This window comes from Melanotaenia boesemani, chromosome 4, assembly GCF_017639745.1.
Source record: "Melanotaenia boesemani isolate fMelBoe1 chromosome 4, fMelBoe1.pri, whole genome shotgun sequence".
NCBI lineage: Eukaryota > Metazoa > Chordata > Actinopteri > Atheriniformes > Melanotaeniidae > Melanotaenia > Melanotaenia boesemani.
Genome location: NC_055685.1, coordinates 34,368,924 through 34,386,999, shown reverse-complemented (window position 1 = coordinate 34,386,999; position 18,076 = coordinate 34,368,924). Strand labels below are relative to the sequence as shown.

The window sequence follows — 18,076 nt, the reverse complement described above, 5'->3', positions numbered from 1 at the left end:
AACAATAAAAACAATAGATTTTTTTAATCCTTAACAAATCCACTTCAATGTTTTACAAGGAAACTTTATTTCTTTTCTTATCACTTCATCCATGACCCTTTACTTTTAGTCTACAGCCCCACAACAACTGTTTATAGCTAATTGTGGGAGAGAAAAGCAGGATTTTATACCACTAGACTAAGTAAGGTGACCATGATAAATGTTTTATATTTATTACCGTTGCTGAGGCGGAGGGCATGTACTCGGCAGTGTTAGATGGTCTGTTCGACTGTCTGGTAGCAACATAACTCAAAAAGTTATGGACGGATTAAAATTTTCTGGGAATGTCAGAAATGGAATAAGGAACAAATTTTTAGATTTTCAGAGAGCTCTGGATCACCAGGAATTTTTTTAAGGATTCTTTACTATTGGGAGATAGGGATTATATTGTGATCTTCTAACTCAAGAGATAATGGACAGAATCATTGGCAAAACAAACCTAATAAATAAATAAATAAATAAAACAAAACAAAAATAAGAAGAACAATAAAGAAAAATTAAACATATATAATGGATTATCAATGTATTATTCCATTTTCAGTTTAAAATCTTAAAATTATATTATTTAGAATAAGATGTAATCATGGGCAATAACAATGTGAAGCAATAAATTCTGAATAAGCTGACATGAAATGTTTAAGGTTTTTGTCTTTTCATAAAACTTTTTTTTTTTAACATAGTATCTGAATACAAAACATGTAAATATAGAAGTACAGACTCATAGTATATCGGAACCTGAAATAGTCCAAGTTGCAAGATGCAGCAGCAGAATTTCTCCAGAATTTCTTCCCACGGCCTTAGTACTTGTAGTTTTTGGGGTCAAGCTGTAGTTGTCTAACTTTCAGTAGGGTCAATGGTAATTATCTGGACAACTAGATGACTTCCTCCTCGACAGAACAGACACTTTATCGCTACAAGACTGAGGGATTAGACCAAGTACCAGGGCCAAGAAGGAAATCTGGAATTTAGAGACATGATTATCAACAAGGCAAACTAGTCCACAGAAATATCCCTGTTCTGTCCCATTTTGGCTGCAAAATACACAAATGTGTTTCAAACATGCACAATATAGTTATATATAAACAGCCAGCTCCCCCATCCCCCAACTCCCAACAAAACCCCAATGATGTCACAGGTATGCTCCACATTGTTTGGTGATTCTTGCACAAACTTATCTGTGTGACTGTCTTTGCGGTCCTTTGAGTGGGGTGGGGGGTGTAGTTAAATGTCAGGTGACTGACACAGTCCTTCTGGTGAACCTGGTGTTGCAAGGCTTCCATCCTGACTGCTCTTCCGCTTCATGTGAGCTCTTAGACTCTTCCCCGAGACCATCAGTATTCCCTCTCCCTCCTCCACCAGTCCATCGAATAATGCCCCCAGGCTTTGCTGTATTCTCACACAGAAGTGCGGACAGCTGAAGGCATACAGGATGGGGTTCAATAATGGATTTAAGAATGCAAGTGTAGCAGCTAGCGGGAGCCAAGTCTCCACCAGTTTGAGAGTATCTTCCTTATCTGAGAGCTCAATTGTGCAGAAGATGTGATAAGGAGCCCAGCACAGTGCAAATGCTGCAATCACACATGAAACCATCTTGGTGAAACTCTGGGAAAGCTGGTTTTGATGTGGACTAGAGGTGGTGGGTGACAAGGTATTTACTTCTGACCTAATAGATGGACCACAAGTAAAATGTTTGAGCAGGAAATTATTAGTTTTTGTGTTTGTAGGTGTATTTTTCACTCGATCACTGTTTGACACAATCAGTGTATTTGTTAGTTTACTGGCACTTTGCCTTCTCCTCATGTCCCTCTTCCTCAGGCTGAGGCCAATTTGGATGTAGCTCCCTGCAATCACCACAAGAGGGAACAGGAAAGCAAGCAGCAGCTTGGAGATGGCTATTGCTGTTTGCATCACATTGCAATCTCTCTCCAGTGTTGCAGCGGATGAAAACAAGGCAAAATTATGATAACACAACTTCCTCCCATCCCTCTTCTCTACCACTGAGCGAAACAGGGAATAAGGAGCTGTATTTAATGTTGCCCACAGCCAGCCCAGTGCACACACCTTCCATGCTCCTGCCACTGACCGATGATTCTGGCTCCACACGGGCTTGACCACCAGAAGTAAGCGGTCCAGGGAAATAGCTGCCAGCAGGAAGGCTGACACAAACATATTTAGGAAGAATGGATGACTTTGCTTTGCAAAGTGGGTTGCCAAGTTCCCAGCTATGGGAAGAATGAAGGTAGATGGTGAAGAGTGGGAGAGTCAAGGTGGCCAGAAAGTCAGACATGGCCAGATTAAGCACCCATACAGAGGCCACAGTACGATTTCTGAGGCGGAAGCCCACCACCCAGATGATCAGGGCGTTTTCCAAAATCCCCAGGCAGGAGACCAGACCATGAACGCAAACCACGGCCAGATTGACCTTTGTGTTGTTATTGACTCCGTGGTCCCTCATCATCTGAAGCTGGGGGCAGAACTGGCCCTCTGAAGTGGTTGAGTTTGAGTACATGTTGGACATTAGTAATCTGAAAGGAGAACAAACATATTAATACCTACTTTAAATCTCAGTTAATGTCACAGGAAGCAGGTACAAGTGCACACCAGGCCTGCTTGGCCTTCTGACGGAACAAATTATTTTTTTTACTTTACTTTTGTGTACATTTGTATGTGTACTTTTTGTCTAGATTGATGCCTGCAGTCATTCTATGTCCCTCCTTCCTGGTGCTCCTCCTTCTTACTGAATACCACTATGGCGGACGAGGAAGGTGTCCCCATTCCACGCTTTAAGATGCAGGAATTCTGAACTGTAATCTTTCCCTAAAATCTTTCTAGGAAAAGCATTTCTGACAGAAAGCCCTGAAGGAAGCAGCGCTAGGATTTAATGTAAGCAGCTCTCCCTCTCTGTGTTTTATTGTCTTGAATATTCTGTTCTATTTTTAAGACTTCATGTCAGCTTTGTGTCTTTCTGTTTCTTCTAAAAAGTGGACACCCATCTCTCTGCCTTTCTTTAATTCTAAACAAGTGGTTATTATCCATGTTCTACCTATTTCATCCGCTTGCTTAAAGTCTTGCATTCATTCAGTATCTACACACTAGTGCTCACTGATTTTGTGTAGTGAGGCAGTTGTGTGATTTCTGGGATCTGTGCCAGGCTTAAGTTTATCTGGTTTTCTATATACACTGGGAGCCGAGGTGCTATCTCCTCCATTCACCATGGCAGAACTGAGAAGTGGAAAAGCTGCCATTGATCTGTGGTGGTTTATTTTATACTTGATAAAGTTGCAATGACAGTTAAAAAAATTGCTTTGCAAACATCAGTGTTTACTTATTGTGGGGATGAAATTATATATCTTAATCAAAAATAATAATAAAAAAAAAGGAAACAAAGTGAGAAAAGTCTATTATTAACAAAAAAATAATTATATTCACCATTTATTACTATGTGATATGTCAAAATTGTTGTAGTGCATTAGTCTATTATTATTATTTCCACCAGAGGGCAGAAGACAAGCATCACGTTGTTTACAACAGCGTTTTGAGCCAAGGTTTTAACCATAAAGTGATGTTAAGTGATATCAAATGTGATACATACGACGTTATAGGGTTAAGATGAAATGAGGATTTTAGATTTTTGTTTAATCTGGTACAATTTAAAAGGAGGCTTGTGTGGTCTAGAATAACTGCAGTAGTCATTATGTTTGTGAATATCTTGCGTATCTAATTTAGTTTTATTATCAGATTTGTCAAAAAAGAAGATTAAATGATTTAATGCATCATTATTATTATGTCTGGGATGTGTTGGAACATGTTGGTTGACTTAACCCAGCTTATAATAATCTAGGAAAAGAATATTTTGATGCCATGCTCCAACATCTAACCCCTCCATACTGCACATAGAACGTTGTCTCTTATTAGATGTGATGGAAAAGACTTTTCATGAGGATTTCACAAAATATGTTGATGTGCTTTTATATATTAATTTTTGTACCATAAATAATCAGTAAAAAACATGTTCATTGATGCTATTAATTTATTGATAAATAAATTAGATTTTGTGAGTATTTCACTGGGTTTCCAGATAAATGAGTAGATCATCCAAACGTAAAGTCAACAATGGTTTTGTGAAGTCTGGGTGCACCCTTCTATAAAGATTGCTTAAAGATAATCAGACATTCTTCAGATGCAGTGAATGGATCAGTGAAATGATTTGTCCAGACTTGTTACACTTTGCTGCCTTTTTGCCAGTGAAACTCTGAAAATATTATAAAATGTAATTTATATTCTAGACTTGCTGACATGACAGCAGATAATGAATCCTCAACGAGAGCAGGACTGTTTGACTCACAGCTGAAACAGCTGTTCTTAGGTTACATATGTTGGTGTTAATTTTCAGGAAATTACATTTAAATACCATGGGGTTTGTCTGCAATGCGTGTCACAAAGCAAGCCAAAAACACTTTTTCTAAAAGTCAGGAGTTGATATTTTGCTCCTTGATGTTAAGGGAGAAAAACAAGCAAGAAAATAAACATAAGAAACACTGGTGTCATTTATACAAGCTTGTCACAGCTTGTTCCTGCAGTCTTGCTGCATACCAGCTTTTAGAGAAATACACCTTATTTTACTTGGACAGAAGGGAATCTCAAAGACTCTTAAATATTGTAATTAAGTAGGCTACGTATGCATGTTTTACCTGCCTATCATTCTTATTTTGATGGAAAAAAAACACCCTGTATTAAATACATAAAAGCAGTTGAAGGGTATGAACAAATGCTAAAACAATGAAGGTCTGCTCAGATTGGAAAACCTGAAAATAAGCTTTAGATTTAGAACTGAGAAAGTCAAATAAAAACTGAATGGATGAGGGAGAGAGTGATGACTGTAAATACAGTCTAGTTGTCATGAAGGAAATCAGGCAAATTGAACATATACAGGGTTTTTTTTTATTGTTTAGTCTGGTGTGGAAAAAAATCAGAGACTTTGCATTTAGTTGACTTATCTGCTGCAGCTTTATCTAAGTTAAGGCTATTTGTTGGTTATTTATATACACGGAGTTTGAATATCTGGCTTATAGTGAAAGTATATGAAAGTGATGATGAGTGATTTCCATGGTTGGAAAATTGTTGCTCTGCATGACTGCAAGTATAGAGAGAGTGTAGGATGTAAACAAAAGATGAACATAGTAAGCAGCCAATGAACATGAAGCCAGTTGTGCAATACAAAACCTCCTAGAACTGCCACAGCAGGTCTTCTGACACACTGACAACACACAAAAAAAAAAAAAAAAGGTGGTGTTTACAGAGGCCATTTTTTCCAGCTAAATCTTTATCAGTTGCACCTACAGATGAATACTTAATAATGTCAGCTGTCAAACCTGTCAAACCTGTAAAATCTATAGGAAATTCTCTGTTGTCTTTCTGTAGCAGGTGGGTGTCTGGTGTTAGGTTGGATTGAAGGGTCGTTGCCTTTTACATGCCGTATCTTTGTCTCCTTTCTCTTTTTTCTACTTTGCTTTTTACTTTTCTTCACCATTCTCCTTTTTTTCCTGGCCCCTGCAGTCAGGTCCAGCAAGATTACATAAATTCCATAATTCAAAATAAATAAATAAATAAGATAAAAAAATAATAATAATAAACTAATAAAAAATCTGATTATCAGGAGCAGTCTTATACCCATAAAGCTCCCCTTGGCAAAGCAAATTAGTTTGGCCAAACACAGCAGCCAGACCATAATTCTGCTTTCTATGATGCTGGACAGGACAAGTTAAAAAACAAAAAGATGCCTTAACATCTTCTCAAAGGCGTCTACCCCTAACTTCACCCTATTGTAAGATGTAATAAGATGAATTATTTAATAAGAAGAGTTGATTTCTCCCCCATCTGAGTCTTCCTCATTCATTTGTCAGAGCACAGGTTAAGCTTATTCTGCTTTCATTCTTCTGCTTCTGTTTATTTGTTTGTCTGTGTGTGTGTGTGTGTGTGTGTGTGTGTGTCTGTTAGCAACATAACTCAAAAGTTAAGGATGGATTTTGATCAAAATTGATTAAATTATCTGGAAATATGAGAAATGGAACAAGGAACAACCGATTAGATTTTGGGAGGATCTTAATCACCGTCTGGATGCAAGAATTTATTTTTAAGGATTCCCTGTTGGGAGATAGGGATCATTACAGCTTCTAACTCAATGCCCAGAATCACTGGCAAAAATAAATAAATAAATAAACACTATTCAGTATGATGACATCATGGTAGATGTTATACTGCGACATCATTTGACCCAGATTATGTTGATATTCTGGTGATACAGAACAATCGGGGGTCTACGCTCTCCGAGTGCTTCTAGTTGAATATAATCTGATGTGTTAATATATGTTATCTATTCTGAATTTTTCTTCTTAAATGTTTTCCGATTTTTACGTCATGGTCACTTAGTCACATCCTCTTGCAATACCTTGATGATGTCGGTTCTGCACCGTGTCTGCACATGAAGACAGACAGATCAGATGAAATCTCCTGCGTAAGACAGTGCTGACTGTTTCAAGACACGTCTGCTTTTCCCTTTTAAGTTTATAGACTGAGAGCTTGAATACCAGCAGTGTGAGAGGTTCATGCAGTGGAAAGCAACACTGATGTTACTTAGAAACTGCAGCAAACTGCTGAGTCAGCTGGAGATTCTGTTGATAGACACATCTTATGGTTTGGTGAACACCTTTCAAAGTTTCTTTCGTGAACAGAGAGTGTACTGCTTCTCATTATGCTGTCCAAGCCACTTGTTTATATTTGCATTTCTCTCTAATTTAGCTTTTTACAGTTTAGTTTAATAATTTACTGCGTACTTGTCAGTGAGTGGAAAAAGATCTCTAAGATACCTCACAGCTAAACAATCCAACAGCATCATAAATACAGTCTCTACAGTGACCATAAAACAAAGTCAACACTGATTTCTAAAACAAATCCAAGGTAAAAATGAGGTTTATTATAGGGTGAATATGTCCTGACAAAAATATTAAGTTTACAGTTCATCTGTATTTCTCAGCATCAAAATAATTTCTTTCTACATGAATAAGTCAAGCACAACTATGATGTAGCTACATGCATCTTTTGACAAAACATCTGGATGACATCTCATTATATTTAAACAACACGATTTAAACTCTTGCCTATAAGAAGAACAATAACTGACAATTTAAAATGCAGCTACTTTAGTTTTGTATGATAAACGATACCAAAAGAACGTTTAAACTAAGGCAAGGAGTAGATCTAAATCATAAAAAATAATGATTATGCCAAAGTAACACCTGCTGCTATGTCTAGCTGTACAGATAAATGTCATTTTACAGTAAACTGAGCTCATTTTAGGAGTTTGAAGAACACTTACCAGACACTTGGTTATGCTCACAGACGTCAGAAAGAAAGTAAAAACACGGTTCCGGGTTCATGGGTTTTGGTTGTGTGTTTCTTGATTTTTCTCTCTGACACACTCATCCCTCCAGTTCTATCACTTCTTACAGATCCTGAAGACACCCACCCAACCGTACACAGACACACCTCTTTGCTCCACCCAAAATCATTTTTTCTGAGGACACTGAGAGCAAATAAGCAAATCAACATACAAATTCACTGAAAACTCTGACACAAGAAAATAAAAGTCAGGAAGTAACTGAACAGACACTGAAATAGGATAACTGAGCTATGTCCACGTCTGTCCTATGTGACAGAGTATCATAACAAGGCTAAACATGTGTGAACATGCTCCCCTGAAACTAAAAACCATCATGCTGTATATGTGATGATAAACTGCTGCAATATGCTGCAGACTGAAGATATAGTTTCTCATAATGGAGTTTTAGTTTTAGAGACTTTTTTTTAGTTCAAAGAACAAAATATTTTACCATCTGCCAGTGTCATTAACTTAGAGCTCTTTTTGATAAAAACAAGTTGAATGTGTTGCAATCACAAGGCCTGCTCAGTATGTACAGGAAAAACAAAACAGGGGTGTTTGAAACCACTAATGCTACAATCAAACCAGCTTTGTGATGAGGTCTAATTCAGAGAAAATAATTTAATTTTGTTCTTCCTGGACAAACTCAACCTTTCTTAATCACTTCTATTGCTCAATCACTGTTGAACTTGTAGATTTTTTTTCTTTCCGATTTAAAATCTTTATCACATTTTTTCAAATGTTATGCATGAAAATAAAGTATGAAAATCCCTGTAATACAGAAAAAAATCTCTTTATAGTTTTAGTATTTACTTACCTTAAAATGTGTATTTTGCTATAATCCAGACAGGACCTGTTTGGATTTAAAACCTAATTTAATGGTTTTCCATGTGAAACCTTATGATGCGTTTGCTTGTTTGATAGGTAAACATGTAACCTGCGTAACCGTAGGAACGGTGTGTGAAATTCTAATACACGATACTGCTGAGTTTTGGCTGACTTCATCTCTATGGTGCTCCCTAACAAAGACCAATCCTGCATCAAATCTTGAATCCCATCTCTCTTCTGAGCTCTTTCCAGTAAAAATCTATGTGATCTTGACTTTTGTTTTATCTGCTCCAGTAATGTCTCCTTATGTTTATTTGCTGAATCAGCCATGGTGCGCATCCAAAATATCCCGGTACTGCCGTATGACATGGTGCCATAAAGCAAGCTCAGCTGTAATGTGAAATTACTGGGTCAAGAAAAGTTGTGACGTGCAGTTTCTCAGCCTTGGGACGCTGCAGGGCAGTTATGATTCCAGGAATGTGCATGATGACATGTCAGTGCTCCATCAAAACAAGTCGGACGCACAGAGTTTTAAGGTTGGGATGTTTTGCTGCTTTAATTTACCATAAAAGACACTATCAATGCACAAGTTAAAGTTACTGACCTGTTAAAACGCTCCATCGGCTACCTCAAATGTATTTGAACGAAAATCAGAAAAGGACACAAATGTCTAAATGGCTTTTAACCCTTTAAACCCGAGGGTTTTTGGAGGTGTTTTGCCTGAACAGACCTTCCCAAATTAAATTAACAATAACTTTGTAATTTTTAGGTCAATATACATAAGCGTGGTCTCAATGGATAGGTAAGACCCTATGGAATATAAATCTAGTGTCAGAAATATTGTGAATGTTAATATGCCTGTGCAAATTGTCATAAACCATAGGTAAAAAAAAATATCCTCGGCAAATTTTTTTTGTTTTCTTGTACACAGATGAAAACATCATGACAGAAATCATTCTGTGCATAAAGATACCACTGCATAGATTCGGCAAGTCCTTGACTACAACTGTACAAGGTTTCATGAGAACAGAACAAAGCTCATAGCATTTATGCAGGTTTTAGTGTGGATGGTAACAGGCGGACTTTCTATTTGGCCACTTGGATACGCAAACTGTGCCAAATTGTGCTGTGTCTGTATTTCCTGCAGAACTTCCAACACGGTGTATTTGGTTCTTTGTAATTTCTTGGACATGTTCATGGCTTTTATTCTTCGTTCTAAATGGATAAAAAGTTATAATGAAGCAAAGAAATGAACGCTGTTCGATATTCGCTCTTTCCGGTGCGCCCACGTGCGTAACTGCAGCAAAATGGCAATGATGCTCATTTGTTTACGCGCAAGTATTTATACCTGACAGATAAAGTGTCGTTCAAGTGTAATATATTGTCGGAAAGCTTGTAAGATGTAGGATTCGACCAAACTTTATTTACACTGCCAAGACCCACAACAAGACAACAAAATGGCTGTGAACAGGAGCATGTTAGCGCATGACGCAGTTTCACCATTATGGATTACTACGCTGTGAGTTTTGGTCGAAGAACAATGTGGATAGACTGGAAATGACCACAAAGAGGTAGGGAAATAAAATATGTGGCTGTTTGTGAGAATAGCTTTGGGATTTGGTGATAAACATGCTAGACTGCTGTGATATGCGAAGGTCAGCTTTCTGTTTGTTTTAAAACTGACGTGAGGTGCTTGGTGAATATCTTTTTATGCTTGGTATCATATGAAAGTGCAGCTTTTCTAGTTTCATTTGATACCCAATATGTTTGGGTGGAGTGAACGGATCACGCGTTGGGTTGCATTTTGTTTCGGGTGTTACTGGTTATGGTGGCGCTGTTTGTGGCATACGTATTTTAAAGTTGTTATTAAACAAGTTCTTTGTTGACCAAATGCACTTGAAGAGTTGATTTAGTGGCATTGGGTATTCTTCTTTAAGACACATTATAAATAAAATTTCCTAACATCACTAAAGTAACTTTTTTACACACATGAACTTGTGTTTACACCTTTTGGACCCCCCGGTGGGTCCGTCGGGCTTAACAGGTTAATATATTGTGTTTTATTGTGAATCACTTTTTTGGGGAGATTATTTCTGATTACAACTATTAATCTGTTATGGTCAATATTCTTCTTAAATATTTACTGTTCACTGCTTGTAGTCAAATTAATTACTGGGTGCTAAAAATGATTGATGATAATTTTGTATATTCCTTTTGTTTTCCTTTTTAAAATTTGTTTCAAAGGTTTTTTTTAAAGGCTTTTAAAGGAAAAGGTTTTGCTCAGATCAAATTAATAATTGAATCCAGTATGTCCTCTTAAAACACTATGTTGCTAAAGGTTTTGTGACACCCTTACAAATAATTGAATTTGACAATTTCAGTTCACTTTCATGGCTGCATGTATAAAATCACACACCTAAGCATGTAGACTGCCTCCACAAGAACGGGCCTCTGTCAGGAGGTCAGGGATTCAGGCATGGTACCGTAAAAGTATGCCACCTATTTGATAAGCTCATTCATGAAATTCATAGTCAACTGCCAGTAAATCTGTCTTTGTTTCATTGGATAAGACACATCACCCTCTATGCCTCCAGTGTTGAGATCTCCAGTGTATGAATGCATTGGACACACTGGACTCAAGGAACTCTAAATACTTCAGTATACCAAGATATTTTGAAAAATGGCACGGTCCCAACTTTGTGGGAAAAGTTTTAAAGTGGCTCCTTCCTGTTCCAACATGCGTACCAGTGAGCAATGTCTATGGATGAGCAAGTTTGCAGTGGAAAAACTTGACTGGCCTGCTGAGTTCTGACTGCAACCTGACTGAACACCTTTGGGGTGAATTAGAGCAGAGACTGTGAGTCCACCCTTCTCATAACCAACGTCAGTGCCTGACCTCACAAATGTGCTTCTGGAGAGATAGTAAAAAGTTCCATGAAACACACTTTACTTGTATGTAATTTCCCAGATTTATTTAAGCTGCAAATGGTGGGACAAGACCATTTTAAACCCTACAAATTAAGAATGAGCTCATTAAATCCATACACATGTATATATTTTACTCCAGTTTTATTCATTAATCGATTGTAATTTCATATTTCTGTTTTTTTGTATTTTATTTATATTGACCCTGATTCTATGCCTATTTTTCTTCCTTGGGTAGCAGCCACACACAGTTTCTTTGTACTGTGACAATAAAGCTGATTGTGGTTGAAGTTCAAATGCTACTTATGTCTGAGTACTTTTGCAATATATTGTATCTTCCAGAAGCAACATGAGGAGGACATGATGGCAACAAATCGAGCTAATTAAACCATTCAGAGAGCCCAGAGAATAGACTTTAAAGTTCTGCTGCTGGTCTATAAAGCTCTGAATGGTTTAGGACCAAAATACATCAGTGACCTATCTTGACCCAGTATGAACCTACCAGAATCCTCAGGTCATCTGGGTCGTGTTTCCAATCAGTTCCCAGAGTCAAAACCAGACATGGAGAAGCTGTATTCAGCTTCAGTGCTTCACACGTCTGGAACAAACTCCCAGAAAGCCTCAGATCAGCTGAAACACATTTAAATCCTGGTTAAAGACCCACCTGTTCTCTGCTGCATTTCAATAGTTCGTACTAGGAGTCCAGATCTGCAGCTGGTTCTTTTATGCTGAAATCTTAACTTTACTTCTTTATCTGAGCTTTTTCTTTCTGTTTTTATGTGATCAATTTTATCTTTTTTAATCTTTGTTTTTCTAATGTGCTTGTATTTTTTTCTGCACCATGTTTTTTATGTTTTTATGTTTTGTGTAAAGCACTTTGAATTGTCTTCTACGTGAAATGTGCTAAACAATTAAATTTGCCTTGCCTTGTCTTGCCTTCTGAAAACTGAAGACGTCATTATCATGATCTTGACAGGGTCACCATGACTTCATTACTGGGCGTGGTCCTGCTGGCCTTTGCTTTATTGACCCCCAGCGTGGCCTTTATGTCCATCAAGGAAGGATCGTCCAGTCATGTCAGCATCACAAAAACAGCCATACTGCAAAAAGTTACTGAGACATGTCAGGACATGGCTGATGATGCTGATGTTGATTTCAACCCTACGGTAAGATGGAAGATAAAGGATCTGTACAAACCACTACATCTGTATAACATACAGATAGTGAAATACAAACATCTGCATTTCATCAGAATGCAGCTTAGCCTGATCGTGGACAGTAAGAGGTGGAAAGCATAAACGTAAAATTAAAATCTAATTAAACTGTGTAGTTCTTATTAATCATCTCTAGACCTCTTACATATGAATTCTAGGGAACATCTCCAGAGGAGCTTGTGCAGGCCTGTTTAGGTCCCCAAAGGATCAGGAGAGATATCCAGTGCCAGATTCCACTCTGCTCTCCAAGAGATCTACAACCAGAATGGACTGATTGACCGTGACTTTATTAACAGGTAAAGAAGAGTCCAATTAAAACGAGAACATTTTTTTAGAAATAAAAAAAAAGTGTATGGCAAAAAAAAAAAACAAATCTCATTTGCTCTTACCCATAAAAATCTTTTCAGTGCTCCACATCACTTCAACTCCGAAGCCTTCTTAGAAGGACGACGCCTCATCACGGAGGGCATGGCCACCATCAAGGCTAATATTCGTAAGGAGAACTTTAAGGCTGCCAGGGAAACACTGGGTAGAATCCTGCACACACTACAGGTGGAGATGTGTGGAATAAATCAACTTTATTTATATTGCACTTTTAAATTACAGTTACAATTCAGTGTTTTACAGAGCAAAAAGCAGGACTTTAAAGATTCAAAACAAAAACTTTGTTTTATTTAATATGATTTGGCTTAGATTGATTATGCCTGTAAAGGCATATGTGTGCATCTTCTGGGTCTTCTCCAGGGCCTCCTTCCAGTGGGACATGACCAGAAAACCTCTGCAGAGATGCCTCCAGGAGGCATCCTGACCAGATTCCCAAGCCACCTCACCTGGCTCCTCTAGATGAGGAGGAGCAGTAGTTCTAGTCCAAGCCCCTCCGAGATGACTGACCTTTTCAGTCAGAGCCCAGACACCCTAAAGAGGAAACTCATTTCGACTGCTTGTATTCACGATTCTCTCTGTGTTGGCCCTTCATTAGACTGGTAACCTGTCCAGGGCATACCCTGCCTTTCACCTACTAGTTGCTATAATAGGCTACAGCTTCTCTGTGACCCTGAATTTCAATAAGATTTTACAGAAAATGAATGAATGATTTTGTTCCATACCCAAACTGAAACAGAAGAGAAGTCTGGAAACTAAAAACTGATCCTGGAGATTCATTAAATCACAAACATAACTGCATTATGACAGCAAAGTATACTTTTAGTGTGATATAAGGAAAAAGAAAAGATATAAGACAAGCTTGACAGTAAGGGCTACAAGCAGAGAGGTGAAGAAGGAACAACTGTTAGTTCAGGGAGTCAAATGAAGCTGTTTATTGTGTAATCTGCGTCATACTCTACATGCTACATATCAAATATGCAAATCCAATCTGTGTGGACTATTTAACCTAGAACGTTTCTGTCTTGCACACTGCCTCACACTTGTTGTCACTGCAATACAACATTATATATGTTTCTGTTGTGTGTGTTGGCGGAGGTGAGGACCCAAACGCAGGCAGGAGAGGCAGAGGCAGGTCAGTGCAGGTAAATGAGTTTATTTGACACAAACTCAGGAGCAGGGAACACGCAATACAGGGGAATGTACCACAAACGGAAAACCATAGGGATTTGTAGACAGAGGGAGTTATTAGGCGCAGTTGAAGTGAATGAGAAATCAAACCAGGTGAAGTAACGAGCCAGGAACAGAAAACGGAGCACATGAGGGAAAACAGGAAAACTGAACTAAACATGACAAAACTGAAAACCTAAAGCATGAACATAAGAGAACTAAACATGACAAAAACCCAGAAATCTAAACCATAATCAAAATCTAATACAAACCAAGAAACACCAAAACCCAGGAACCATAACAGTTTCACTTTTTTTCAACCACTTCACCACCCCAGAATCCACCTTTAGGCTCCAACTTTGAATTCCTCTAATCACTTTCATATCAAGTTGAGAAAACAGATGTGCTAGAAGTGATGGGATTTAAGCCTGAAACCAAATTTTAATAATATACCTTTGATAAATGTTCATTTAACTTGTCTTATTGAATTGTTGTAAACAGTGATTTGTAATCTTAATGTGGTGGAGGAGTTTGATTACGTCCATGATCCTATCAGGGTATGGGTAGGATCTCAAGGTGGTCTCAAGGTAGGGATCTGAGTAAGCCATAGATGGACTGCCAGAATAATGTATGCAGCACTTGGCTAGCCTAGCCCAGGTGTCCCAGAGTTGAGCCCAGCCTATAACAACAGCTTCCTCCCTCCAAGTGGGTTCACCTCTTGCAGGGATAATTTTCTAATGTGAACTGGGGCATAGATGAAGGTGGGGTTCTGGGGATGTTGATTTCTGATAACAAAGTAAATGTCTTTTGAAACACTGAATGTCACCGCACTGGCAGAGAAAGAGCCTGAGCTGGTGAGTGAAGTAGAGCAGCATAGCTGGGTTCACCTCCATGTTATGCTTGGGCTCTGGAGCCAAACACGTGGAGATGGGCTGGCCTTTTTTGATACTCCGGAGTTGCTGAAGGGGAGAGGCTTTGACCAGGTGTGGCAATGCATTCTTGTTAGTTAATGAGAGGGTTGCTCGTGACCACAGCTTGCAGGATGGAAAACTGTTCTTTGTGTGTACATGACTAATGTTAATTGTGCCTACACTGGGGTGGTGCCCAGAGAGTGTATCACAAGAGTGGTGGACTAGGAAATGTGTTACAGCAATTCAGTTTAGCTATTTGGCCCTCTTTGTGGTGTCCTGATCAGGTGCCAACTGGGGACACCACTGTACTTCTAAGGTATTTCAATGCCTGTCCAGGCATTGGAAGTGATGGGTGAGGCCTGCGTGATCTGCCTCATACTATTTATGCCTGATACATACATATCAAATGTAATACATTCAATCTGAGCGCTGTTTTTAAACTACAAAGTTCCGGTCTTGTGTGCTGCCTCTCACGTGCTGTCACTGCAACACTCATATGTTGCATACTTTTTGTTTCAGTGGCCTGGCGGAGTGTTGTTGGGAGGAATGGGATCCCTGATCTGAACCTGAACAGTGTTTTATTATTAGACTTCTGTGTGAGAATCATATATGTGTATATATATATATATATATATATATAGGGTGATGAGGGTCTAGCAGAATGCCAGTGGAGTTGCGAACCAGGGTGGTGCCCGAGAGAGTGTGTCACAAGTGTGGTGGACCAGGAAATGTGTTACAGCTAGAGGGGGATCAGCATCACCAAGAAAGTTAATCTTCACCGTTGCATTTAATGGGCTCGACACACAGGAGGTTCCCAATGACAGCGACAGGGAAAACTCATCGCAACTTTCGTGAAACCAAACACACGTGAGGCGACCAATGACAGCGACGGCAGCAGTGCCGTGCATCCCGCTCTAAGATCGCTTTTCTCCAAGAAATTTGATTGGTTATGATACTGGTGGGGATTTTGACATTTTCAAACCAGTCCCTGAAGTGACAAAGTATGACAGATAGAGAGTCGGAAGATTTTGCACAAATTGATAGAAATCTTGCTGGTTACTGTATAAAAGAAAGACAACTCTGGGTTCATCCAGAGTTTACAAAATAGGAAACAGCATTGTGAATATCATCATTTGATGGACCTCTAGGCTGATCCAGATCAATCCAGAACCTACGTTCGGACTAATTCACTCTGGTACCACGCGACTGCCTTTCATTAAGCTAAAATGATCTATTCGTCTATGTTCAGAGTGTTTGCAGACTGCACTGTCTAAGCTGCTCTCATTGGTCAGTCCATGAAGCCCCTCGCTGATTGGTTGTAGTGCCAGGCGACAGCGACAAAAATTTAACATTTTTCTATTTTCTTGTGTCACGTCGCAAGCCCCGTGTGTACGTCTACATGAACGAGCGCAACATTTCACATGCACGAATGTCGCCTGTCGCTTGGCTGGAGGAGGGCAGCGATTTTCGCCTCAATACGCAGGTGCCATAGGAAATGAATGGAGAAGGAGCGACGTCGCCCCCCGTGTGTCGAGCCCATTGGGGTCAAGGGAGTTTGACCAAACAATGTATTCTGTGGAACAGGAGAAGGTCTACAAATTAAAGAAAGCGGAATGAAGGGAAAAAATGGTGCTAAAAGAAAATGAAAGACATATTGGCAAAAAAAAAAAAAAGTGGAGGACAAGCAGGGAATGTGCTATTCAGACACAACATATATTCAGAATTCATTATAGAATTTGATCATGTTTGATAATATATAATTTTTAATTATCTTGCATATTGTCTGCTTTAATGCACAATCAGGACTTCTACAGCCACAGTAACTGGGTGGAACTGGGCCACACAGAGAAATATAAGAACCTCATACGCCCATATCTTCCTCTGGATAACCTGGCAGGTGTGCATGTTTATTTCTTCCATCCAAAAAAACAAAAGTTCATATATTAGTGCTAGCGCAAGTCTTTGTAAAATGAGTTCACTATTGTATCACATTTGTCTTTCATCTGCAGATGTGAACACTGCCACCTGCAGTGACTGTGCAAGTGGAACATGCTCTAATCAGATCCTCCCCAACATCCTGAGGGAGAAGAAACTCACATCAGGCTACATTGGAGTCTTACCAGATGGGAAACCTAAAGGTTTCTGAAAAATACTATTTAAATAACACAAATGAGAGGCATGTTGTTACTGTAAACATTTTTCATTAGTGTTAATTATCAGCAAACTAAGCAGATTGTCTTGAACGGTCCTCACAGTGGAAAGTAAAATGTATAAATTGATTGACTACATGATTTGACAGTCAAAGTATATTAAGACAAAAACAGATACCACCACAGAAGTAACAGTTAATTTCAGTCATTCTCGTCTGAAACAGGTTAATCAGCTAATATTTAACTTTGCTGGAATCCTGATTAACGTTGTCATCCATTTTTCTTTAACACCAATATCATTCATATTTTTGTACAATTACTATGTGGTGGTAATTTTAGGAAGTATTTATTATTTTTATGCTTTGTATTATTTCATGGTCAGTAAATGTTTTGAAGATTGAAAAAGGTTTCATCAGAGACAAGCTGAATGTTCATTTTTGTTTTTACCTTAATGATAAAATACTACTTATGCTAATTTTTTTATGAAATACTATAAAAGAGAATGAAAACACTCCGTGACTTGTGTCCTAAATACAAATTTATCTGCATGTATATAATACAATTCATTGTACTTTTAGGTTTATTAACATATTAATTATATAAATAACCTTTTACAAACCGACATGCAGTACTAATACAGTCATGTTAACTGTATCAACATAACAGACATGATTAAACTATTCCTGCAATACATTCAGCTTACAAAAGCAGACATGAGTTCATGTACAAGAGCAACACTGATAACAGTCTGAACCAGTTTGTCTCCTTCCTGCTGTCCTGTGCCAGGTAAGTGTAGCCATGGAGGAGCAGCTGATCTTACTAGCACAACAGTTCCACGAGGAGGTATCAATAAAGATGAGCGTCGCCCGGACAACATGCAGCTCCATGATGCTGCTGTGAAAGCAGCCACAGACGCCACCCTCGAGCTGCTGGAGGACATCCGCTTTGCTGCAGGAGACGAGTACTTTCTGAGGTACAACAGCAAGTTATGAAAAATATGCATTACGGTGTTGAGCATGA

General features: G+C 38.6%; 2 protein-coding genes across 2 annotated transcripts in view; one reads left to right on the top strand and one right to left on the bottom strand.

Moving 5' to 3' along the window:
• LOC121638182 (von Willebrand factor A domain-containing protein 7-like) overlaps nt 1-18,076 on the top strand; it is a 41,969-nt gene that overhangs the window by 13,615 nt on the left and 10,278 nt on the right. Inside the window, 7 exon segments of the mRNA XM_041982757.1 lie at nt 12,207-12,396; nt 12,603-12,641; nt 12,643-12,740; nt 12,852-12,996; nt 16,710-16,803; nt 16,916-17,044; nt 17,843-18,029. Of these exon segments, the coding sequence (XP_041838691.1) occupies nt 12,214-12,396; nt 12,603-12,641; nt 12,643-12,740; nt 12,852-12,996; nt 16,710-16,803; nt 16,916-17,044; nt 17,843-18,029 (875 nt within the window). The 5' untranslated portion in view covers nt 12,207-12,213.
• Nucleotides 641-7,555, bottom strand: LOC121638183 (prostaglandin D2 receptor 2). Its single transcript, XM_041982758.1, is given in 3 exon segments — nt 641-2,221; nt 2,223-2,564; nt 7,415-7,555. Coding segments are annotated over 2 exon segments (1,296 nt in total). The 5' UTR covers nt 2,558-2,564; nt 7,415-7,555; the 3' UTR covers nt 641-1,260.